At 26.2% G+C, this 27,565-nt stretch overlaps 1 protein-coding gene across 3 annotated transcripts; it reads left to right on the top strand.

The window, feature by feature from the left end:
* The first annotated feature begins 627 nt into the window (after window positions 1-627).
* On the top strand, window positions 628-26,415 carry LOC135931283 (serine/threonine-protein kinase greatwall-like). Of its 3 annotated transcripts, none has more exons than XR_010572996.1 (11): window positions 628-763; window positions 807-963; window positions 1,005-1,096; window positions 1,140-1,279; window positions 1,322-1,493; window positions 3,463-4,003; window positions 8,520-8,633; window positions 12,168-12,272; window positions 12,656-12,772; window positions 13,103-13,198; window positions 26,245-26,347. XR_010572996.1 is itself a non-coding variant. In XM_065468281.1 (10 exons), the coding sequence occupies exons 1-10, from the start codon at window positions 734-736 to the stop codon at window positions 26,292-26,294; spliced, it is 1,518 nt and encodes a 505-aa protein (XP_065324353.1). In that variant the 5' UTR covers window positions 628-733; the 3' UTR covers window positions 26,295-26,415. The 3 variants fall into 3 exon arrangements, 1 of the variants encoding a protein (XP_065324353.1); XR_010572995.1 differs by having other exon boundaries at window positions 13,107-13,198; XM_065468281.1 differs by lacking the exon at window positions 13,103-13,198 and having other exon boundaries at window positions 26,245-26,415.
* Window positions 26,416-27,565: the final 1,150 nt, after the last annotated feature.

Here is a 27,565-nt window from a genome sequence, read left to right on the forward strand (position 1 = left end):
TTCAACTATTAATGCAAAATTAATATTTAGACATTATGAGTGATATTGATATTCCATTTTTAGCACGGAATTTGATTGCAAGCTGATATAGTATTTATAATTTATATGTATTAATGTTATCTAATAAATAAAATTGTCATTTAATAAATATTTAGATATTCTAATTTTTAAATAATAAAATATAATTTATATTTATTAATCTAATCTTATAATTAAAATAGCACTTATTTAATAAAAATTTATATAGTCTAATTAATTGTTAAATAAGTGATTTATATCTATATGTATACTTAATGAAATTATAAAAGTAATCGTTCAGGGGGCTATCAAATTTTTTTTTAGCTCATGGTGAAATTAGAGAGCCATTAAGAAGAAAACCTTTTTCTCTAAGGGGGCTGTAGCCCCTGCCCCCTCCCCAGTAACTCTACTGGATAATTTTAATTTTGTAAATTTGATTTATATAATAAACACATTATATTTATATATTTAAAATATAATTGATAGGCTATGAAATAAAAATAAATTTTACCTGTAAATTCTTCGTTTGTCAATTCCAATGGTCAATTCTCAATTTACCTGTCAATTCCCAGTTTACCTTTCCATTCTCAATATACATGTCAATTCTCAGTTTAGTTACGCTTTGGGGGACCTATCATCGACCAATTATTTACCAAACTGATTCCAGCTTAATATTACTTGTATAGTATCATGAAACCAAAGACCATTCAAGGTAATGGAAAAAGAAAATAATGCACAAAAACTCGTTATTATCAATTAAACAAATTGAAATGAAATATTTTTTATAGATACCCTTGATAACTGATTTTACTATAATCAAACCCATTAGTAGAGGTTCATTTGGCAAAGTCTTTTTAGGTTATAAAAATACTAATAATAAAAAATTGTATGCAATCAAAATAATGAAAAAAGATGATGTGATAAAAAAAAATATGATAAGACAAGGTAAATTCTTGACTTTAATAATAATTTAATATATTTTTAAGCTTTTGCAGAGCGAAAAGCTATGACTATAAGTAATAGTAATTTTATAGTAAATATTTACTATTCTCTTCAAACCCTAAATTGTCTATATTTGGTAAAAATGATATAATTTTTCATTTTTTAATATTGCTTTTAAGATTATGGATTTTATGATTGGGGGTGATTTAAAATCCTTTTTACTTAGCATGGGCTATTTTTCAGAAATTTTGGCATCTTTTTACATAGCAGAAATAGCATTAGCTCTAGATTATATACATAAAATGGGTATTATTCACAGGTAGAGAGGAATATTCTATTTTTATAAATTTATACATTCTAGAGATATTAAACCTGACAATATTTTAATAGGAGGTAATGGCCACATAAAGTTAACAGATTTTGGGTTGTCAAAAGTTGAACATAACTATTCAAGTAGTAATAGTAAAGATATCAACAGTATTAAAGAGCATACACCTGGGCAAATGATGTCTTTAAAATCTACTTTTAATTTTGTAAATTGGTATTTTACAATTATGATTATAATGATATATTTCCCTAAAATTTTACTTGAGGGATAAAATTCCAATTCATATACTTATTTTTAAATCAATTTAAAGAATAAAATATTATTTAAATGGTGTAACAAGCAGACATGTGAACCCTTTCACGAAAAAAAGAGATTTAGGAGTTCTATTCATGGTTTGGAGAGCTAAAATAATGAAACACATAAATTTGTTATTTATTTATCTAAGCCTTCATTTTTTTTTTTAGAAAACAATTTACATTTTAATATTAATTCCTTATTCAATCAGAATGTTTTTTTAGTTTATTTTTTTACATAAAAATTGAACATTAATCACACAAGAGATATCTATTTAAATTAGTTGCACTTTTTATTAAAACTTGTTGCATTGGGTTTAGCTCCTATTAATAATGAAGTCTTGAGTGTTTCCTGGATCTAAGAGTCTTAATTATAAATTCTGCATATTACAGAAACAATTTAAATTAAATCAAATGATTTTTGAAAATCATTTTAGGTTCTAATATAAATGGAGAATCAAATCCATCAAATTTTTTAACGATTACTCCAACCCAACATTTTTTAATATTTCTTTTGATAAATAAGAAAAAATTACTTAATAGTTATTCTAGAGTAAGAATCATAAATTTTGGTAAACCTTTAATATTAAAATTTTATAATAAATTAAATAGGATGCATAAATTTTTAATAAACAAAATGGGAATATAATTTTTATTCATAATAATTGGTAAAATTTTTTTAATATGATGGGAATAATATCCACCTTAAAAAATCGAATCAAATTTTTTTTATAAATCTAATTTATATATTAAGAAATCAATTTTTTTTATTTGTTGGACCATTATTCCGATTATTAAAAATGAAGAATGTTAAACTTCACACGTAACCAAATCATATTACTTCTTTTTTACACCTTCAAAATTTAAAAATGTAATTCATTCAAAAAAGTTTTAATAATATTTCTAGCAATCCCAACCTGCAGGGGTTTATTTCACACTGCATTTTGAGTTACAATGGCAATGCCCTTTCAAATATTTTGAGCTGGAATCTAAAATTTAACTAAAGGTTAGTATAGCATTAAAATACTTATTATTGGATTTACGGAAGCATTAATGAAGATATTAAGATCAGTCCTTATTCGTGTGTTAAATAAATCTTTAAAGTAAGAAAACATAATATTATTTTTTAAATTTTTTTATTAATATATGATTTCCTTATTAAAATATTTAGGTCCCTGAGATTGTTCTCAATCTGGGGATATAATTAGCATCCCGAGTAGTATAGGGGAATTGATTTTATTCCTAATTATATAAGATAAAACTAAAACAACTCTTTTCTTCAAAAACTCATTTTTTTCACTTATATTTTAAGTTATAATTATGCCTTTTATTTTCCATTTAAAGGGACTAAATTTTTTTGTCCTTATTTATTGTATTTGTAATTAATTAATTTTTTAATTCTATAATTTAATAAAGATTTTATAAATATATCTTTTAAGTATTAAATAAATTGTGTTTTAAACTTATAAATTCTTTTAGTTATTTTACTATAAATCAAAGTATAAAAATTTAGTTTCATAATTGTTGAGTTAACCCGAAAGATTTTAAAAATGTATCTAGTCATGACACTTACTATATCTCAAGGTTTAGAGGACCCTTGAGCGATTATACTTATAAATGAACTCAGACGACATCTGTATCTGAAGCCTGGCAACTTCGTAAAGAATATTTAATTTGAGTATTTGTGTTATTTAAATTATCTCTAAGCACTTATTTTCATCTTAAACCCAAATACTAGTTCATGGATTTTCCACTACCCTTGCCACCTTTATTAAGTAATTTCAAAAGGATGGGTAACATGGCAAATTTAAAAACAGCTAAATTTATTATTACATACATTTACACTTATTTAAATACCCATCTTGTGCATAATCTTACAAGAATTCTCACAAAACGCAAGATGCAAGAATTGATGACAATTACAAAACTTATGATATCACACCTTTGCATCATAATGCCCATCAGAAAAATATACTAGTAGACAAAAATATTATAAACGTTCAAAAAGGTGTGGCTTGCCCAAAATATTTTCCAAGTGAATCTTTATCCAAAGTTTACACACCACCAAATCAAAAAATTATAAATATTAAAAGCTGCGAAAGATTTGAAAACTCAACAAATAATTTAAATGACGATTCAACAATACGCCACGTGACTATGGCGTTATCATATGATGATAATGAACTATCGCCTACAAAATACAACCAGCTATATTACAAAGATCCAACCGTTTTGAGCACTCCAGGCGCAGACAGTCAAGAGTTGTGGCACGATAAAAAGGCTCCTATATTTTGCAAGACAGCACCCCAGTTTAGGAAGAAAATTATGGGCTCTAACAACAAAACTTTTCAGCATTCTACTAGACCTATCTTGGGAACTCCCGATTATTTAGCACCCGAAATAATAACCAATAAGCTGCACGGTAAGTCAATTTCATAATTTAATTTTATTAAAATACTTGAATTTGTTATTTTTCTCTAAAAAAGGGCACATTCCAATTTCAATTTAAGAATTATAAGACCTTTTATATAATTAATATATCCACTATAAGATTGACTAATTAATAGTAATCTCTACTAGAGATGTAAATATCCCGAGAATCTATAATTAAGAGAAATTTCTCTTGGTATTTAGGAAAAAATCGTGAAACAGTGTTAAAATTGGGTAATTTTATATTATGCAATATTGATTTTAGACTTTGTTTAAAATGTATCTAGATATATTATATAGAAGTATCTGTATATATATATTTTTATCTGTATCTACCTATAGATATTTATGCCATTTTATTTTATCTTTTTTTATTATAAAATTTTTTTTAAAATTGAATCCTATTTTTTGTATATAATTAAATTTATTAAATATCTCTCCAAACTATCAGTAAAACATAATATGATTTGTACACATTTCCATATATATTTAAAAACATTTTTATATAGTTATTTTACTCGCCTTAATTATTGTAAAAAAATGTTGATAATTAGGCTGTGTCCAAATCTTGTTTTAAAATTTTGAGGAACTAACGCTGGAGCTATGAATTTTTTGCTACATCTTTACATCCTACTAAAACGTGATTTTAAAAGTTTTCGAATTAATTTTTTATGTTTATGACGCAATTTAAACGAGAAATTTCTAAAAAAAAAATATTTTGTAAAAATTAACCTGCCAGCCAACTATTATTATGCCATTATTTTAATTATATTTATCTAAAGATTAAAAACGAGGACAAATATGAAATTGGTATAATTTCTTAATAAACATGAAGGTAAATTTGAATTTAATGGTTTTCACTTCTTATGTATATATTGGTTAAAAATAAATTGGAGACACCAATATGAAAAACCCATTTATTTTTTTTAAATTCTATATAAATATTAAAAAATCCAAATCAATTATAAATTTAATCAATTAAAGTAATTTCATCTTCAATGAATTCTACCGTTAACATTCGGGGAGTTTCTCCTATTGGATTTTTTTCTGACTTCATTACTCATTTTTAACAGAGTTGTTAACCCTACTTTTAAAAGTAGCGCCCTACCGCTAATGCTATTTGTCAATAAAGTAGCACGCTACCGCTATCCTTACCCATCAAAAAAGTAGCGCGCTATTAGCTACTATTTTTTAAAAATAGCTTTGGCTACTTTTTAGGCTACTTTTTATAAAAAAAATATAGAAATAAATTTGCAAATTTTTTGCTTTAATACACAAAAATCAACATTTATAAATATTTAAATATGGTAAGTTATTGATATTAGAAATTTTATGTAAAAAAACTAAAATTAATGTAATAAAAATAAATATTTATGGTAATATTCATTTTTTATTTATTTTGTTGCATTTTAATAATAAAATCATGTTTATACTATCATCCTCAAGTCTAGAGCGACTATCAGAAAGTATAAGTTTTGCCTTACTAAATAATCTCGCAACACTAGCACTTGAGGGCAAGGCAATATTTAATAATACACATATTTTTAACATAAGAAAAATTATCAAAAATACTCATTTGAGTTTAGATTTAAAAAACGCGTCAAGGGGATTTTCTATTATATTAATATTTTTTATTTCAGAAAAAATTCAATGGAAGTCGTTTTTGTGGTTCTAACTAGGGCATCTTTGCTATTTAGCTTTACCATGAGCTTATCACGTTGATCTTTAGCATAATCGATTAGAGCATCTTTTATCACTTCAAAGTTATCTGCTATCTTAATCATTGGTTTCTGGCGACAAAAAATTGTTCCAGAGGATAGAGTTTTAATCAACATGGTAAATGATGGATTATCAGGCAATGATATGGCTGAACTTTATCAATTATAAAATCGACAATGACTTTATCAACCAGTTTCTGAGAAATATTGGCATGTGCAATATTATTAATCAATTTAGTTTGAATTGAATTGGTCATTTTGGATGTAGTCTCTCCTATATCAAAAATTTTTTATCTCTTTAAAACGCATGAACATTCTTACAAAATAAAAATATTATTAGAGTTTAAAAATAAAGGTGTTTTTTGAGATTTTAGCTACTAGATTTATTTGAGAATATATTTTTTCTACATTTTAAACAAATAAATTTGTAGTCACCATTTTTTTAACATTAATTTTAAAATGGAAGATTTGTTTTATTATTATCAAGAATATTTTCCTTCAGGGTCCTTTCCACACCATTAATATTATCATTGTCTGACTCAATTACATCGATTTCGATATCCATTAGCGATGACATTTTAAATAATTTACACCAGATGATTAGGTTTATACAAATTGAAAATATAAATTTCAATTTCAAAATTAAGGCTGCATTCAAAGTGGAGACGGATCCATTTTTTACATCCGTTCCGTCAAAAGTCAATCTCATTAAAAATGATATATATATTGATTTTCATTTTTAAAAAATTATAAGTAACGTTATAACGCTCTATAAAATTTGCCGAATTAAAAAGTCAAAATGTTTTGACTTCAAAATTTGCCGGATCCGTTTTTAAGACGGAAGGTATCGGAACTGACGCACTTTGAACATATATATCATTTTTAATGAGATTGACCTTTGAAGGAACGGATGTAAAAAAACGGATCCGTCTCCACTTTGAATGCAGCCTAAATAATAAATCATTAAAATTATAATTAATTATGATATATTTAAATTTTCATGTTTATGGTTACATTCATTATATTTTTTGAAAAACCTAAAAGGAACGCGCTAAAAAAATCTACTAAAAAAGATAGCGCGCTACAAGTAGCTCGCTACTTTAACAACCTTGATTTTTAGGTGACGGTATATTTTTTAAATATGTTTTTTATAGTGTAGTTATTATTATTTTCAAACAATTCAATTATATTAGATTTAAGTTTTATGTAGTCCTTTTTATTCCGATCTTTTTGATTAATAAGAGAGTCGTCATACTATTCAGGAAATGTTTCCCGTTTGAAACGATAAATGGAACTCATTAAAATATTTAGAACATGGGCTATTGCATTTACATCGGTTTGATGACCAATATTATTTACTCCATATTTCAGCCAACTCAATCTTTTCTTCGCTCCTTTTTTCGCAAATTTAGTAGGTTCTAATAAAGATGGTTCTTGAATATTTAAATAGTTTTAACATCTGTTTGTTGACCAGCTAAACATCTAAGAGAATTCGATGGGATGGGTGAAAACTTTGATATTTATTTGTCATGTCAGTTAAACCCCTTTCCCCCTCCCTACGAAATATGATCTTTCATCAGGTATCTAGGATTATGTATATAAAGTTAGTAAATAATATCAAATGTTAGATTAACAAATCAGAAACTGTAGATTCATATACTAACGATATTGAGATTTGACATCTTAAAAAATAGAAATTATTACAATTTTTAAAAATTATTAAAAAAGGTTTTAATGTAATTTGTAAAAAAAGTTTTTAAAAATAATACGTTTTTCTTAACAAATTTTTACAATAAATACGGCAAGTAAAAATAACACTAAAAATGTTTTTAAATATTGAAATGTGTTAAAACAATTCATATTTCCAATTCAAGACAAGTTTTGTTTGATTCCTAATTAAAACTGAAATGATAAGAAAAAAAATCAGTGAAAGCACAGAAAAATTACAGAAGGTTCGGAATTATTTCTTAATGCTCAGATAAGAAACTTAATTGTCCATAAAAAATACTGTATAGCCCAGAAAAAAATGCATTAAACTGAAATATTGATTTAATAATGAATCTCAGAAAAATATGTGAAACATTCAGCAATCGTCTTAGATTTTAAGAAAGTGAAATTCAATAAAAATTCTGAGCCTTAAGTATTTTTATTTTTGAGCAATCAGGGAAAAAAAATTTGCGCATTTCAGTTTTCAATCCGCGAAGAGTTCTTTTTTGGACAGTTTAATTATACATTTTTTTATATTTATATATAAATAATAGAGTATCAAGCTGAATAAAAAAATATTTATAGTTTTGTTTTTAAAAAATTTAATTTTTTCTACTTTTACAATAGTTAAAATGTTTTAAATAATATATTTATAAATGATATGTTTATTTATAAAATTAATATTCACATCTTACATGATTATAATAAAAAAATATCTTGGGAAGATATATCTGTATATAGATGCACTTTTAGGCCATATATTTATATCTATATACTTTTTAAGCCTGCGTCTGTATTTAAATACATTTGAAAATTGTTTAACAACTGGTTTTCACCAGTAAATTTTTCCTACGTTACATCCCTAATCTCCACCATTTTATAGTTAACTGGAAATTATATGGCCTTTTTATAGAAGCGCTTACCTATAAAATTGATTTAAAGTAAACCCTATAAAATATAATAAATTTAAGCCACAATTTAATAAGGGGTGATATTTGGATATTTATTTTTTAAGACTCATAATCATTTCAGGCACAAATTGTTATTTATTAATTATTATACTATTACATTTTAAACATTTAGATTATTCTTCTGATTTTTGGTCATTGGGTGTTTGCTTATTTGAATTCTTGACCGGCTACCCTCCCTTCAGCGACAACCAGCTGGAAAACATATTTTCTAATATCTTGAATCTAAGTAAAAAATTAAATAAATTTCATCATTTCTGTTATTTTGTCATAGACTATATTTTAAAATATTTTTTTACATTAAAATTATAATTCTAGATTAAAAAACCGCATATTTTAATTTAAAAAAATATGTATTTATCTAGGCTTGTACCCGGGAATATTCCTTGGGAATTTATTGAATGTGAATATTCCAATTTTTTAAAATATTTTTAAAAATCATTAAAAATATGCAAACCTATTCCCTTTTGCAATGCATAGGGATTGCACATGGACTTAATTTATTCATTGAAAATATATTGAATTGACTATGAATTCATTGAATAAATAATAGAAAAGCTACAACGTTAATAATATAAATTAATCATTTCATTTCTGAAATAAAAGAGAAACAAGGTAATGATTATCCAACACTAAAATTCCTGGGATGGTGCAATAATAATAATATAGAGTTTAGCTAAAATTCAAGAAATTTTACCAGAAATGGCAATTCTTCATAATATTTTTGATAGAACCCTTAAAACCCAAAATCTGGAAGATGATAATTTTTTGGGGAAAATAAAGATCTTTGAAATTATTAGGCTAATATATGCTGAAATATTAGTACTCAAATCTAACAAGGCATTATTATCTGTTGATAATATTAATATGCGATATACAGAAAAGTTTAGGATAAAAATAATTATTCAAAAGGGAAAAGAATTCTGATGTAAAGAGATTCATTTTTCTGCAAATTTATTGGATCTCGGATTTGTAAGAGATAACCTTTATGATATGAGATTAGTCATGGCTCTCGGTAATGAAGTGTTTCTAATTAAATTTACATGTTTGTTTGATTAATGGAAATTTAGGCATATATCGAGCTAAGGATGGTTTTTATATAAACTCTAGAATTTGGGATGGAATGATATGTCTTACTGCAATAACATGGTGGTGGAAAGGACTCTCTACAACCAAATCATTATCTACAATTGTCCAAAGAATTTTATCAATACCTCCTACTAGTGCTTCATCAGAACGTATATGGTCATTTTTTGAAAGCACACACTCTAAACCAAGACATAAGTTAGAAGATAAAAAGTAAATGTTGGTATTAATTCGACATAACTTATATTTTAATAAATCAGCAATTGTCCTTAAATATTCATTCATTCTAGAAACAATAAACATTTGGAAGAAAAAAGTTTATCAGGAATTGAAATATCAGAATGATAATGGCGTTGAAAGGATTAATGATAGTACGAGTGAAATCAAGTTTTGATAATGTATTTTACTAAACATTTAATGCATAGTCTTATTATATTTATTACTTGCATTATAATTTATCTGCTGTTATTTGGATAGAATAATATATAGTATAAAAATTGAAAATTGTTAGTTTTTATCATTAATTCCCATAAATTTCCGCTAATTCTCGTTTATTCCCAAAATTCCCATGGGAAAGTTGGCGGGTAAAAATTCCCAAGAATTATCCAACCCTAATTTTATCCTTATTTCAGGTCAATTGTCAAATATGTCTAATATTATAAAAAAAAATTAAATATCCTATTTAGTTTAACAAAAAATATAATTTAACAGAATAATTCTTTTAAGCATTCGATATTTACCAGAGTTGTTAAAGTAGCGCGCTACTTCGCTACTTTTAAAAAATATAATGAATGTAAGTATAAACATGAAAATTTAAATATAATATCATAATTAATTATAATTTTTATAATTTATTATTTAATTTTGAAATTTAAATTAATTTTCAATTTTTAATTTATATTTTCAATCTGTGTTAATAATCTAAAATGGCATCGTCCATGGATATCCAAATCCTTGAAAGTGATTCAGATATAGAAGATTCAATGGAAGAAAATGTACTTAATAGCTCTAATAACGTTCTTCCATTCCCTAAATTTGAAAAATTTTTTAAAATAAATATTAAACAAAATCTGGATCCAAATTCATGTGCTTAAAATGTAAAAAAAATATATCATCAAATCAATCGAGTAGCTATAACCTGAAGAAACACCTAAAGGTAAATTGTTATTTTTACATTATAATATTATTTATTTTATTAGACTGTTCACGCCAATTGCTATAAGGAAATAGAGAAACATATAAAAAAATTTGGTATAGGAGAATCTTCATTCAAAAAGACATACTATCCAAACCAAATTAACTGATAATAAACATGCCAATATTTCACAAAAATTGGTTGATAAAGTTATTGTTGATTTTATTATTGACACAGTTCAGCCAGTGTCTTTGGTTGATAATCCATCATTTACTCTGATGATTAAAACTTTATCCCCTGGCACAACAGTTTTATGTCGCCAGACACTTATGAATAAAATAGCCGACAACTTCAAAGTGATGAAAGATGCTCTAATAGTAGAGTTATCATATATCTTATGTATGTACCACGGCAGATAGTTGGACACATAACAGAAGGTAAAAACTTATTTATATTTATAAATTGATCTGATTAAATATTTTTAGAGCTTATTTGGGAATCACAGGCCATTGGTTAGACCCTAGGACTTTAAAAAGAAGATCTGTAGCCTTAGCCCTTAAAAGGATTATAGGATGCCAGACATATGACGTACTTGCAAATAAAATTGTTGACATCCACAAGTCTTTTAGGATTCATAATAAAGTTTGCAAGATGGTTACTGATAATGGGTCTAACTACCTGAAGGCATTTAGGTTATATCACAAATTTATTTATAATATTTATTTTAAGTTATGATTTTTATCAGAATGGAATGGTTATTATTTAATCTATAAAATATTTAGTATTTTAATATTTCACATTATTTATAGAATTTTTATTAACTAAATACACACATATTTTAGTAATATTATGATTATCATAATTTATATCAAATTATAAATAAGATAGGCTAATGGCGAAGCTGAATAATCTTACTCCAACAAACAGAGATTGCCGAGTATCTACCACGAAGACATCCATAATTTTTTTGAAATTAAAGATGATTTAATAGAAAATCCAATTGATCTTTTTTTTCAATCAAAAAATATTGAGATGAATATTTTTGATAATTTTTCATATATTAAAAATTTATATATGAAATTTAATACCCCCTTGCCCTCAAGTGCTAGTGTCGAGAGATTATTTAGTAAAGCAAAGCTTATACTTTCTGATCGTCGCTCTAGACTTGGGGATGATAATATTGAAATGATATTATTATTAAAATGCAACAAATTAAAATAAATATTTATTTATATTGCTTATTTTTTTATAATCTAAACTAACTATATTTTTATATTTATAAATGTTGATTTTTATATATTATTTATTATACATTTACATTATAAGCAAAAAAAAAATAAAAAAAATTTGTTTCATTTGTTTCTAAATTTTTTTTTATAAAAGTAGCTAATAGCGCGCTACTTTTTTTGACAAATAGCGAAAGCGGTAGTGCGCTACTTTTTTTGACAAATAGCTATTACGGTAGCGCGCTACTTTTAAAAATAGCTTTAACAACTCTGATATTTACCATTTTTTTAAATTATTTTTTTATAAAATATACAGCTATTCTATGGCCTTTAGAATTGGATTTTCAATTATCGGCTTACTCTAAAGAATCGATCATGTCCTTGTTACGATTAAAACCTCACGAGAGAGCATCTTTAAAAGGTTACACCCCCCCCCCTTCTTAATAAAACTATTTTTTATGTTTGTGGGTGTATCGATCCTTAATTTTTTTTTCTTTTACTCCTCTAGGGAGGGTCAATAAGTTTCTCAAAAAGTCTAAAATTGATTGAAACATTTATTCAGCTTGCCAAAATAATAGCCTGTTCGCGACTTCATTGATTTTCATTCTTTTTTTAAGTTCTTTAAAATAATTGTAAGGTTCCGCTTCTAATAGCACTTTTTATTAATTTTACAAGAGAGTGATGTTATTAAAACGTTAATTTACCGTTATTAGCTTATTTTATAACTTATGATTTATCAGTTTAATAAAACGTATACCTTACTATTATTTATTTATACCTTACTATTATTTATTTTAAATTTAGATCTTAAGAGGCAAAAATTCTTTACCAAAAATAACATAGAATGGGAAAACATTTTATCTACCATACCTCCGTTTATTCCTCTTCCTGATGACGAAACGGATACCTATTATTTTAAATGTAAATATTTTTATAAAATTTTTCTAAGCTAGACAAGTTTGCCACAAGATAAATATGTTTCAAAATTAGGTTTGTTATCCATGAAATAAATTGCTATTAAAAACGTAAATACCTAGAATAAATGTGAATCATTTTTTGTTGAATGTGTGAAAACATTTTTATTTTTCAAACATTAATTTCAATTTTAGAAAAAATTATTCGTACTCTATAAGTCTTTTTTTAGTAAGTTAAAATTCTCAATTTCTGAAAAGGCTTTATATACCTAAAATCACGGATATATTGTATTTCGCCTTTTACCTTAAAGAAATTTTTTTACTAATATAATTCTAGGTAGTGTTGTTAATTAGTCGAATAGTTGTAGTTGAATAACGGCGACCAAAAACCAGAGTGATCAAATTAGTCGACTTCTAATATTTTTTATTTTTGGTAGAATATTTTTTTTACAATTAAAAAAATATTTAATTTTAGTTATTTGTAGAAAACTAGGCTCCATAACATGGAATAGATAATCCATATTTGTCTTATTTTATTCAACCACTAAGCTAATCTGTTTTTTTTATATTGGCCCAATTTGGGACGATTTAAGATGGACCAATTAAAATTTTAGAGAAAAATATTACATAAGTGAAGATATTGCCCATAGATGACACAAAGGTTTGGACATAATTAGCCAAATCTCGAGGCTTAGGCAATATTTTTTTTGACTAAAATAGAGAGTTCGCCGTTTTCAAAAATCGGCTTAAATGGTGCGATTTCGCACTACATACATTTACTCATCTCATATATTTTAATAGGATAATATCTATAATTTCACAATACCCTATCAAATCTTTCTGCCATCTATGAACAAAATCTCCAGCCTTACATAATATTGTGTTGGCTAAAATCGTAATCGGGAACATTAATTGACAAGCTAAAGAATTAATACTAAATCACAATCTAGACTATTTTGGGCCATAGCAAACGAATCCAATTTATTTACCACAAATATTATTTGTATTCGAGAATTTTATTAGAAAATAATTTTATATTTTAACCCTTTGACTTCCACTTTTTAATAATTAAAAAAAAAATCTATAAATTATTCATTTATACACACATAGATGCCCAAAATTTTTACAACTTTTATTTTTAATACACAAGTAAGAAAATGATGATGCAATTTGGCATAATGAGGCATATTGTAATATAAAAAAATACAGATATTTAAATCTCGTAAACAATTTCTATATTGATTAAAACATAAATATATATTATATTTTGCACATTTTGTTATGGAGTATGCATAACTTGCATATTTGCCTCGTTTCGCAGGCATCTGGCAAATGACGAATATTGCCATATCTGATATCAGATATAGGAGCCATTAGAAAATTTTTTTAATTATCATTTCATTCAAAGGTCTCCCTGATTTTCTTTTACTAATTTTACCTGCCGATAACAATGCGTTAACAATATGATTTGATAAGTTTCATGAATTTATTCTCTTTTTTTATGATTCGCCGCTATATAAAAGCCATGAATTTGCTACACATATTTCAATGGGATGAAAAATGATTCTCAGGAAGAACCTTTTACCTTTAATACCTAACTTGATAGCGTTCAACAAGCATGTCATTATAATCGACTTCACCCATTCCTTCATTATATGTTTTTAATATATTTGATATTGGCATTTCAAGATATTTTTTGCTACTTAGTTACCCTCTTTTTATATTTACTATCAGATGAACACCGACAAAGGAATACTATTTGGCAATTATTATATTTTCTTTTTTATCAACTATACATACATAGCTCCTGCGACCTTCTTTTTAGTCTCTATCGCATTTTAACTTATAATCTTTCATCTGATTGCTTCTAATAGTCCCTACCATAAATATACCGATTTCTTTTAATTTTCTAGCCAATGGCTATTGAAGAAAAGTAGTTATCGCAAAAGAGTTTATGATTTTGAAATTTCGGGATATTTTTAGCCATTGGAGGACTATATCAGCACTTATCCCTAATTCAGATGGTGTTGAATTAGTTTGCTTTCCCACATAAATCTTAAAATCATATACAATGCCGGAGGATCCGGTTAATGCAAAAACGTTGATACTCCATTTATGAGGCTTCTATTTTATATATTATTTTAAAGGACTCCCCTCTTTGAACGGGGTGATTATTTTATCAACTCATACTCTTTCCACCATCTCTAATTTTCGCATATTGTTTTGAATACCTGAAATAATGTGTCTAATTTTAAAACATTTATCATATCCATCTTGATTTCTTTGGATAAGTTGAGAATTATCGTTAAAATGTATATATATTCGCAATATTTGAAACCTGGTATGAGACATAGTTTCCGTAATCTAGCGCCCTGTAGACCAATATTGTCTATGTGAAGGAACTCTAACTAAAGAAGAAGAAAAATGTATGCCTAAAAATTGTTCTAATTCATTTATATCAAGATTTAGCCATTGATTTATTTTGCTGAAAACTATATAAATTACACTGTTCACATATATTAGTTAGTATACTATCTGAAATATAATTATATAGAAGATCATTATAAATATAGGATAAAATAAATGTTTAACCTTTTAACGTCTCACGATTTGTTTTGACATCATATAATATAATTATATATTTTAATTTTATAAAAGCTTATAGATTTAATTTAACATTATATAATATTAATATAATAAAAATACTTTCATATTTTATTAAAATTATTAACTCATAATGTTTTATTTTTAAAGTTCCTCCAATCGTATTTTCATAATTTTAACTTTACCATTTTACTAAATTATATGATTTTATAACGACAATATAACGAATTCTATTGATAATTGATGTGTATTAAATTTTTTGTAAAATGTTTATTTTATTTATTATTATATAATTTGAGATTAATTTGAATAATAAATGATGAATTTGATTTCAGATTACAAAATAAAAGAACAAGAAAAATTCGTTTACTAATAAAATACATCAATGGCGCAGTCTATAAAAAGTCTAAGGCCGCATTCATAGTGGATTTGATCCGACACGATTTAAAAGCTGATCGATTTTTAAAATCTGTTTATGAGATCAATTTTTTTGTAATAATATTAATTTTGTCTTTAATTCTATACATGATAATAAAATATTGGTTTTAATAAAGAAAAATTGATTCTCATAAACCGATTTTAAAAATCGATCAGCTGTTAAATCGTGTTGGATCGGATCCACTATGAATGCGGCCTAATGGATTCAAACCTGTGTTACAAAGATTGGTACAACTTATTTCAAGAATTTAAAAACACACAACCAAGTTTAACATCATCATAAGAAAAATCTCTGTTATTAACAACAATAGGGTGTGATACTTACAAAATACTGGTAAATTTATGTGCACCTGATAGTCCGGGAAACAAAGAGGTATTGGAAATACATAATATTTTAATCAAGCATTTTCATCCTAAACCTAATAAAATAGTAGAGAGATATAATTTTATCAATATAATAAACAAAATGATGAAAAACTAATAGACTATATAAAATCTATGAAAATTAGCAACGACTTGTGATTTTGGGGAATATTTAAATACTGCATTAAGAGATGAATTTATATTCGGAATAAAAAAATCCAAAAATTTTACAAAGATTATTATCCGAAGACGATATAGACATAAATAAAGCTATTCAGATAGCTATTGTAGTAGAAATAGCAATAAAAAATACAAAATGATGAAACTAAAATCGATCATTTAGAAGAGAAACATAATGATAATAATAAAATTGGCCAAAACCACCAAAAGCATGGCACCGAGTACATATTGATTATGCTGGAAATCATTATTGGTTGGTAGTGATAGATGCTAGCAGTCGCTGGCCAGAAATAGTTCCCATGACTAGCACTACAGCCGAAAGCACGATAAAAATATTAAGAAATATTTTTGCAAGATTCGGATTTCCCAAGATAATCGTTTCTGATAACGGACCCCAATTCAGCAGCAAAGATTTCAAGGATTTTTGTGAAAAAAACGGAATTCAATTATTACATGGAAGTCCTTATCATCCTCAGACAAACGGCATGGCCGAACGTTTAGTTCGAACTTTTAAACAGAGTATGAATAAAAGAAACGAAAGGGATTTAGAAACCAGCCTAGCTATTTTTCTCTACAATTACAGAAATACACCAGGGACAGAAACTGAACAAAGTCCCGCTGAAATACTACTAAAATTTAAACCTAGAGGATTGTTAGATCAAATATTAATATTTTGATTTATAGTTCTTTTGAACAATTGGGTGATGCATAAAGTGAATGATTAATTTTATCTATTACTCCTATTTTTTGCAATCTATCTAAATTTTCTTCTACTTTATCTTTTAATGCATATGGTACGGGACGTGATTTACAGAAAATTGGTTTCTCGTTTTTCATATATATTTGTGCCTTAAAATCTTTCAAGCAGCCTTATTCTTTGGTAAATAATTGAGGAAATTCATTTTGTATATTAATATTATTTATTTGTATGGTCCTTTCAAATTCAGTCATTTTGGGAAATTTAGTTATCCAATTTTGGTATATCCTTTTGTAATTATGAGAGGTAGTTCTAATGTTCGCCCTTTATATTGTACTTTTACTACAGTCTGACCTAATAGTGGCATATTGGTTCCTGTATAACTTTTAAGTTTTAGCATGCAATTTGTTAATTCAGGATGATTAAGTTTATTTTTCCAATCTATTTCGTTAATTATACTGACCCCAACTCCAGTATCCAATTCCATTCTTATATCGCTGTTGTTTATTTTGACATCCACCCAAAATTCTGGATTATATTCGTTTGTTTTATTATTAATAAAATTCACTATTTCTTTTCTACAGACTTGAGCAATGTGCCCAATTTTGTTGCATTTATAACAAGTGGCATTCTTGAAAAGACAATTTTCCCTTCTGTGGTTTCTGCCGCAGGAGTGGCATGGATTTGGTTTTTTGTAGCTCCAATTATAATTATTATATGATTTTGATTGTTTATCATTATCATTATTAAGTTTTTAAATTTTATTTATATTATCATTATGATTTTGAAATGGTCCTGCATAATCAATATGATAATATTTTAAAATTTTTAATCATTATTAAAAGTAAGAATATAATATTATGAATAATTATTTTATTAAAATGAATATGCTCCTTTTTATATCAACTTAAAATTTATGATGTCAAAATAAGTCATTGGGATTTTAGAATACCTTTTTTAAACATTTATTTTATTTTACATTTATAATGATCTTCTATAGTTATAATAATATTTCACCATAAAATGTATTCTAAATCCAATCAGACCACACCATTTTTGAATTTGAAGTTAACAAGACCTATTTATTCTGACTTATGTTATAATTTTACATTTATTATATTTTTAAAATGATTCTGTATAATTCATTGATGCCAAATTATTTAATACTAGTCGAGGGAGAAATTACGGAAGCCGACATCTATGAATCAGACAATGAAGAAGATATTTCGCACACTCTTTACGATGTTTCTCCTTCAACTTCATCAACTCCAACATCTAATAATCTTCAAGTCGAGATGGAAGATCCAGAAAATAATGATAATATTATCATCCAAAATAATATGAGATGCAGGTGATATCCATCAATTGGACACAAATTATACTAATACATTTTCCACTTCAACCAATATATTAACTCCATATCAATACTTTAAATCATTTATTTCAGATAATATATGTGAACAAAGTAATTTATATAGTTTTCAGCAAATAAATCGATCGCTAAATCTTGATATAAATGAATTAGAACAATTTTTATGCATATATCTTTTTTCTTCTTAAGTTAGAGTTCCTTCAAATAGACAATATTGGTCTACGGAATTGGCGTTCCTTCAGATTACGGAAACGATATCTCGTACCAAGTTTCAAATATTGCGAAAATATTTACATTTTAACGATAATTCTCAACTTATTTAAAGAAATCAAGATGGATTTGATAAATGTTTTAAAATTAGATCCTATATTTCAGGGATTCAAAACAATATGCGAATATTACAGATGGAGGAAAGAGTATGTGTTGATAAAATAATCATCCCGTTCAAAGGTCGGAGTCCTTTAAAACAATATATAAATTCGAAGCCTCATAAATGGGGTATCAAAGTTTTTGCATTGGCTGGAATGATTTTAAGTTTATGCGGGAAAGCAAACTAATCCAACACCATCAGAATTAGGGATAAGTGGTGATTTCGTTATCCAATTGGCTAAAAATATCCCAAATTTTAAAATCATATACTCTTGAAATAACTATTTTTCTTCAATAGCATTGGCTAAAAAATTAAAAGAAATCTGTATATTTATGGTAGGGACTATTAGCAAGTTAAAATGCGATAAAGACTTAAAGAAGGTCGCCGGAGCTATGTATGTAATGTTGATAAAAAAGAAAATATATTAATTGTCAAATGGTATGGCAATAGGTTTGTGCTAGTCATCTCTTCCTTTGTCGGGTTCATTCGATAGTAAATGTAAAAAGAAGTCACTAATTAGCAAATAATATATTGAAGTGCTAAGATCAAAAATATTAATGAAGGGATGGGAGGAGTTGATTTACATATGATTGTTGAATGCTATCCTGTAGATATTAAAGGTAAAAGGTTTTACCTGATAATCATTTTTCATCTTATTGATATGTGTGTAGTTAATTCATAGCTTTTGTGTAGGCGGCAAATATACCACGAAAAAGAGATTAAATTCATGAAACTTATCAAATTTAAAACATATTGTTAAAGCATTGTTATTGTCAGGCAAATTAGTAAAAGAAAATCAGGGAGACCTTTGAATTAACCGATAATTAAAAAAAAGTTCTTCTACAATGTCTTCTATATCTGATATTAGATATGACAACATTGGTCATTGGCCGGGGCAAAACAAAGATGTATCCATAAATGCATACTCCAGAACAAAATGTAATATATATTTATGCCAGGGATCCAAACCGAAACAAATATCGGTTCAGGTTCGGATAAAAATAACGGCTCACGTTCGGTTCATAAAGAATTAAAATATCGGTTCGGTTTGAACTTCTAAAAACCAGTTTGAACATTTTTGTATTCAAATCCACATTCGAATTATGTATTGGGATATTTTTTTTATTTCATCATAAAATAAAAAACACATACATAAAACCTTCATTTTTATTAATTGCACATTATAAAATAATATTTAAATTATAAATATTACAAATAAATATCAATGATTAATTTTAATATGAACAATATTTAACTTTATTTACTTAAAAATTTTTTATTAGGCAGCGCAATTAATATATTTTCAAGATTAGTCTCACTCAAATTACATCTATAAAGAGATGGTATAAATTTAATTGTTGAAAAAATCTTTCCATATTAATTTGGGTAGCTGGCACTGCCATTATGATATCAAACAATTTACATAATTCTGGGCATCGATTACTCTGATTTCTCCAATAGTTTAAAATATTCATAGTTTTATGAAAAATCAACTAAAATATTTTTAATATTCTCCGATTTTTGCAACAGATTTTGTTTGTTACCATCTATTTTTAAAGAAGATTTTCTACCAAATCCTCTTCAGATTAATATACATTAACCGGCATTGATTCACCTTCACTAGAATCCTTCACTCTTATAACTTAGTTTAATTCCATGTTATGCCATATATTAATAATATGCTCTCTAGACTTGGTTTTTCTTTTTAGTCGGAAGCACTTGATATCTATATAATAGAAATTAAAAATATCATTAAAAAAATCTTATTTTTTTTATGAATATAAAGTAAAATAAAATTATGAATTAAGGTGTAAATAAATTTATTAATTAAATTTATATAAGATATAATATATTTTTAAAATATCTTAAATATAGATATAGGCATGACAAAAGGAATTGTTGTTTAAAAGTTGCTCTCTAAAATTCATAGCATCTATTATTGAACCAGCAAAGGGTTAAGTAAAATATAAATGTCTAATTTAACTTTTAGACATATGCCATAAAAATCCCCTAAGGTTATCTGCCCAAGTTGTAAGTTCTTGGTAGCTACTTTAATTGGTTTTCGGATATTTATCAACCATATAATTGCTATGGACCTGTCTAGACGAGTAATACAGTCAATTTTTAGAGATAATAACTTACCACTTATTTATTTGATTATATTTTGCCAAATACTTAAGGCTTATTCTGCAACATTAGATTAAATATGAGAATTAAAATATTACCCAAGTCTTCGAATATAGGATCAAGAATTTTTTTAAAACCGCTATTATCTATTAATTTTAATGGTCTGCCATTAAAAGTGACCAACTCATACAAGCATCGATTATTATTTATTTTATTTAGTTTTACTGATATTATTTGTTCTTTTAATGCTTCTTCTATCGTCTGTTGGCTTAGAAACCTTTTTATTTTATTAGGCTTTTGTTGTGATATTTTATTAATTTATCGAATTCTAGATGGTTGTTTTTTTTAGGTGACGTTCAAGATTTATGATGGCCTTTCATATTTATTTGACAATCAGTAATATTACATTTTGATGTGTCATTTATAATACTATAGTGAGTTAGAATTAATAAGTATTTTTAATAATATTTTAATTATTAATATATATCTATAATATTTTAAATATTTTTCATTTTTACTTCCATTTTGTAGAACAGTAGAAATAGAAATACAAAAGTTAAATAAGGCTGAGCATGAAAAAAAGTAATGTGTCGTCAGAAGCGATATCATTATTTAATTCAATTAAATCAGAGTTTATCATTGCTGCTAGTTGCATCAATAAATTATTTTTAGCTCACTACTTTGTAGATTTACAAAACCAAATTTAGATTTGGTTCAGGTTATTGATTTGGCGAAAAATATATATGAACAGGTAGATACAATAAGAATGAATGTAGATAAATATTTTCATAAAATTTATCTAGATGTTGAATCGAAGGCTAAATTTTATGATATAACACTAATTAAACCTCGTCTAGCACCTAGGCCATTATTGAGATGTAAAATAAATATTGGCTAAACTGAAGAATATTATAAAATATCCATTTTCATCCCATTCCTAGATACCTTTTTATCGCAAATAAAAGTACGGTTTTTAGATAAAAAACAAGTCTTTAGCAATCTTCAAGCCCAAAGATCCATCTTAGTTTTCTAATGCCACTATTGGTGAAATTAAATATTTAGCAAAATTTTATTCCTATGAGATTGATACTGAAATAAATTTAATCAGTGAATTCGAATTGTGGTATAAATATTTACTACGTTTAGCTATTTTACCTGAGCATGCTATTGATGCACTCAATCGGTGTAAAGAACCTTGGCTCAATTTCCACATATTTTGAAGTTGTTTTATATTCTTGCATGTATGCCTATTACAACATGTACGAATGAAAGGACTTTTTCCAACTTGAGAAGGTTGAAAACATATTACGAAGTACTGAATCTCGGCTAAATGGGTTAGCTCTGTTAAATATCCAAAGAGATTTGGTTCCAACCACAATCGGAATTCTTGATGAATTGGCAACATTCCCACAAAATTTAAAAATCACATTATAATTATAGAAAATATTTTGTATAATATTGTATTTGATAAGAAGTTAAAAAAAACTTGTTAATTTAATTATTTTCTAGTCAATATTTTATACACACTACTATTAGTATTTTAAATAAAAAAATTATATTCTACTTATAATGTATAAGAATTTAAGCTGAGGCTAGTTTTTAAAGCAAATTTTATAAAAAAAATGACATTACACTTTATTTCAACTTTACATTTAAAAAAACTTAAATAAAATATAATATACCTAACTTGAAATAATAAAAAATAGGCTTGTAATATCCATTCATAAGCATGAATTAGTAAATAATAGCTAAAACATAAGACCCGGCCGAAGGCCGGGGAAAGCTGGCCGAAGGCCACGTAAAAGGGATTTGGGGGCGAAGCCCTCAAATTTTTTTCCCCCTATAAGAAAATCCTGGATACGCCACTGTTACAGGCATAAACTCATGAGGCTCGAACCGGTTCAGAGGCCTTTTAGCGGTCGGCTAGAATTTTTTAGCGGTTTAGGCTCAATATTAAATACCGGTTTTCAGCGGTTCAGGTTCGGTTTGGATCCCTGATTTATGTTTTAATCAATATAGAAATTGTTTTCGTGATTTTCATAATATATAGATATTTTGTATTACAATATATGCCTGTTGATGTCAAATTGCATCATCATTTTTTTTTACCTGTGTATTTAAAAAATAAAAGTTGGAAAAGATTTTGAGCATCTATGTAGTGTATAAATAAATAATTTATAGAAAATTTTTTTAAAAAAATTATTAAAAAGTTGGGCGTCAAAGGGTTTAAAAGGGTATTCTAAAATCTCATGACTTAGTTTGGCATCGTGCACTTAAAGTTGATATAAAAAAAGAGCATATTCATTTTTAATAAAATATTATTCATATATTATATTCTTAATGAATAAAATTTTTAGACTTATTAAATATTATCAACATTCGTTATATTATCGTTATAAAATCATAGAATTCAGTAAAATGGTAAAGGTAAAATCATTAAAATATGATTGATGAAATACAAAAATATTTTTATTATATTTATATCATATGGTGTTAAATAAATCTATAGGCTTTTATAAATTTAAAATATATAATTATATTATATGATGTCAAAACAAATCATGAGACGTTAAAGGGTTAAAAAAAGTTTATCGGAGCCTGCGTCTCCATGCCATTCTTTGGATTAGTTTTTCGACTTGTTTAGAGCTCTTGGATAGCATATAGAGGCACGCTTTTTTTTCCCCATTCATATTTGAATGCGTTAGATTGATATCATCTCTATTTCTTATATCAGAGGCTCGGTAATCTGGTCTATAAAATTTAATTATATTTGGCCCGCAGGTAGGGCAAAACGATTTTTATGGCGGATTGAGGGCATCTATTATTAGTGAGGATGTTTGTTATTTATCTTTACCATATTTTCACAATCAGATTTTCATTACTTTCTAGCGTTTCCTTGAGCCCTTCCGTTGATAACGCTGGTTATCCCATTTTCGTTCTCAATTATTTTATGATTGCATAGCTTGGCTCTTTCGCTTGTTAACTTCCATTTCAATTTTCTTCTGTCATAATCTACACCTTTTCCCCTGTCTCTTTCCCTTATCCTTCAGTTTTAATATAAATTTTTTTAAATTCTTATTAAAATTACGAATATTCTCAGACATGGAACCAAATTAAAGTTGTGATATACAAATATTATTATTTATTTCGAAAAGAAGATAAATAATAGAAGTGGAACTACGTCCAAATTACGATATCAAAATTCAATAAATGATAAAAATGGAACGAAATCCAAGTTAAACAATTATACAAATAGAACGAAACCCAAAAATAATCCGACGAATATTTAATTTTATAGAATTAAATCCTACAATCATATAATTAACATTATATAGATATACTATCTCTTAATTTAATAAACCAATTATCAAATAATATTAGGATTAACATTTATATTTAATTAAAGTGCTTAATATATGCGTTTACGACACTCCCATCTTTTACAAGCCAAGAATATATGCACCTGATAATAAAATATATAATTATACATAGACCAGTGTAGACAATTCATGTCATCGCCTATTTTTAGGCTGCTCGGTAGCGTTTCACTTATTTATAAATATATTTAAATAGGAAACCAAAATTTATATAAAAATGTTTATAATAAATTAAAACTTATACCAGTATCAATATTCCGCAGGCACAAGTTGGATCTGAATACTGGCATTTGGGAAATGCAAAGAGCTAGAGTTACCCAATTTAGCAATATTTACTAGGAAAATATTTTCCTTTCTAGTTATCAGGACTCCAATGAACGTATTTTCTCTGTTGTAGTTTTGATTTGAATTCTTAAAGATCTTGCTCAAGATAACTTGGATAAAATAATATTTATACATGATATAATTTTATAAATTCAATTTGCATATTTTTATTTGTATAAAATGCATTTATGCCATTATAGTATTCCCTTTTTATAAATAATGTGCATTTTTTTAAAGCATCTTGTCACACACATTGCTTAAGTTGATGATTCAGTTCCTTATCTTTTTTACGATATTTTATAGACATTTGTAATTTTTCTGAAAATTTATATTCATATCTTTTGTTTGGTATATAATAAAGATATATTTACATTTAAATTTTTATGCTTAAATTTGTTTGCTATAATATACAAACATATTTACAATGTTTTTCATATATGTTGTTTTATCGGCGGGCCTATTATTAACCGCGTGCGATGCACCGCCGGTTAAAAAAATGCACACGCGCCGCAATTTTTGACATCGGCGCTCAGGTCTACTAATACAAAATATATTATATACGGGAAAAATCGTTACTACGTTGTAATTTACGGTGGTATTAATTAGTTAATAACTTACCTTAAAAATGTTATACCAAAATATAAAGGTATTTTGTTAAGTATATCAAAGAATTCAAATCGGCCGCCTTTTTAAGGTTCTCCGCCTTATATTTAAAAAAAAAGTATATATGGATCGTCATCATTTTTTATTAAAAAACACATAAAAATATTGGTCGGTCGTAACTATACGTCATTGACATCAGAAATCTTAATTCTTTGCTGTGCTGGAGCAATAGCAGTCTCCATTTCGCTTCATAGAAGATCGGTTATAATTATCCCATATAATCTTTATGTAGAGTGAGTTGAGTTATTAGTGCCAAGTAAGGGAAAAACTTATAAATATCATTTCTTTCAATATTTATCTGTGTCATATGTCAATTCCTTTTTTTAAATAAAACGAGATATTACCATCACAGAACTTATATGTATTAAAATAAAATGACCAGAAATGATGTTATACTTTCAAAATGCCTGTCTTTTTTATCAACTAAAATATAATTTAAAAAAACAATCATTATCAAAAACTAAATTAATCAAGCATAAATATCATGAAAAATTAAATACGGGAGTAAAAAAATTTCAAGGACAACAATTAACGTTATTCGACATAACAGTGAAATATATCAATCACACCTTCCCCTATATATTTGCAAGAGAATTAGCGATGTAAATTATTAATTCTAACGTTAATTCCACATTGATCATGTAAAAATAAATAACTATTTTAGGACTAATTTGACATTTACCAACGCACATTTCAAATATTTTTACCGTTTAGGCGGAGGCGGGCTGACTTCTAATGCTTATACCATAATAACATGTATTAATCACATGTTATTAAATCCAAATTAATACTTTCTAAACCTTTTTTAAATTTAAATGTGATTTGGTTATTAATTATAAGTTACTTAAAACGTAAGAAATGAATGAGGCAAGAATATAAAATCGTTATCTTAAAGGTCTCATAATATATGCCTGATTGCACTACATTATATAAAAAATAATTACTTTATATATTTATAATTTAGCTAAAGACGATGTAGCACCTCTTCATATATCCGAGCTAGATATTTCTTAAATTATTCGACGACCGTATCTCAATGGTATTGTTATAATAATATCTAAAATACTATGAAAATTTATTTGCCATGTTATTTTATTATATAACAACATCGCCCTCACTATTTATACCAATTATTTGAATAATATAAAGAAATTTTCAATAATTTTTGCAAACTGTTTTTAATATAGAAATGGGGATTATTATTTAGATTAAATTATAAAATTTAATTCTTCAATCAAAAAATAGCAAGTTAAGGTAATGTTACGATTTTAAAAGTCTAATAAATTTATTTTTACAAAAGAGAAATACCGCCACTTTGCGGATTTAACCAATATTTTAAAAAAATGAGCTTATCTCATCCCAGTTTTAACTTTATAAGATATTCGTGAAGGTTTGATATAACAACTAGTTTGTTAAAAAGTCTTGTTTTTACGACTAAGAACTCAAGTAGTCGCAAAAATTGGCTTAGGCTCAAGCCGACTAGATGGGTCGGCTCAGGAGCTGGCTCAAATCATCTCAGAAATTGGCTTTAATCGACTCGAGTTTTGAGCCAAAATTTATTTATTTGTTTATTAAATATTTTAAGAATATAATAAAATAGAATTAATGTGGCACTGCCAAATTTGATTGGAAAAATGAATTCAGAATCAAATCAAGTTAGCTTGATGAGCTACATGAGTCGGCTCAGAAATCTAAGGTCGCTCACGTGCTTATTTTTAACTACAAGTTAATATATTGACTCCTACTCTCAGTTGTTATTGTTATATAAATATTACTTAAAGTATATTAATATTACGCAAGGACTTGGGTTGGGTTGGAGTGGCATTTATTTTATTATTAAAGTTAATGCCATTTATGTGTCGTTGGTAGAAAGGAAATTAACATCCTTTTTAATACGCTATTTTTAAAAGGAGAAATCTGATATAACCTGTAGAGATGTACCGATACAACTTTTTGGGCCGATCCGATATTCCCAATATTAAATTGATATCTGCCGATTACCGATCCGATATCATATCTAATTTTGTATTCTATAAAGATATCAATAATTTTAATTTATAATATACTTTTTATTAGTATAACATCTATAATCTAACTACCATAACTTATATCATTTAAATATATTATAATGGTCAGTTATAGTTTATATTCAATTCAATTGTAATTCTAAAAGTATATAAAATATTTTTATTGTTAAATTACTTTTATATAATAAGTAATAACATTAATCTACTATATACATAATAAGTAATAAACAAATATATTTTAAATTTTAAATAATAGTT

This window comes from Gordionus sp. m RMFG-2023, chromosome 1 (assembly GCF_954871325.1).
Source record: "Gordionus sp. m RMFG-2023 chromosome 1, tfGorSpeb1-WG-v2, whole genome shotgun sequence".
In the NCBI taxonomy this organism is placed as follows: Eukaryota; Metazoa; Nematomorpha; class Gordioida; order Chordodea; family Parachordodidae; genus Gordionus; species Gordionus sp. m RMFG-2023.

What these genes read in the sequence shown, in the direction of transcription:
- LOC135931283 (XM_065468281.1), top strand. Translation starts at nt 734, where the DNA reads ATGGAAAAAGAAAATAATGCACAAAAACTC. An exon ending in AAAATAATGCACAAAAACTC is followed by an intron (nt 764 to 806) that starts GTTATTATCAAT and finishes TATTTTTTATAG; the next exon opens with ATACCCTTGATAACTGATTT. An exon ending in AATAACCAATAAGCTGCACG is followed by an intron (nt 4,004 to 8,519) that starts GTAAGTCAATTT and finishes TTAAACATTTAG; the next exon opens with ATTATTCTTCTGATTTTTGG.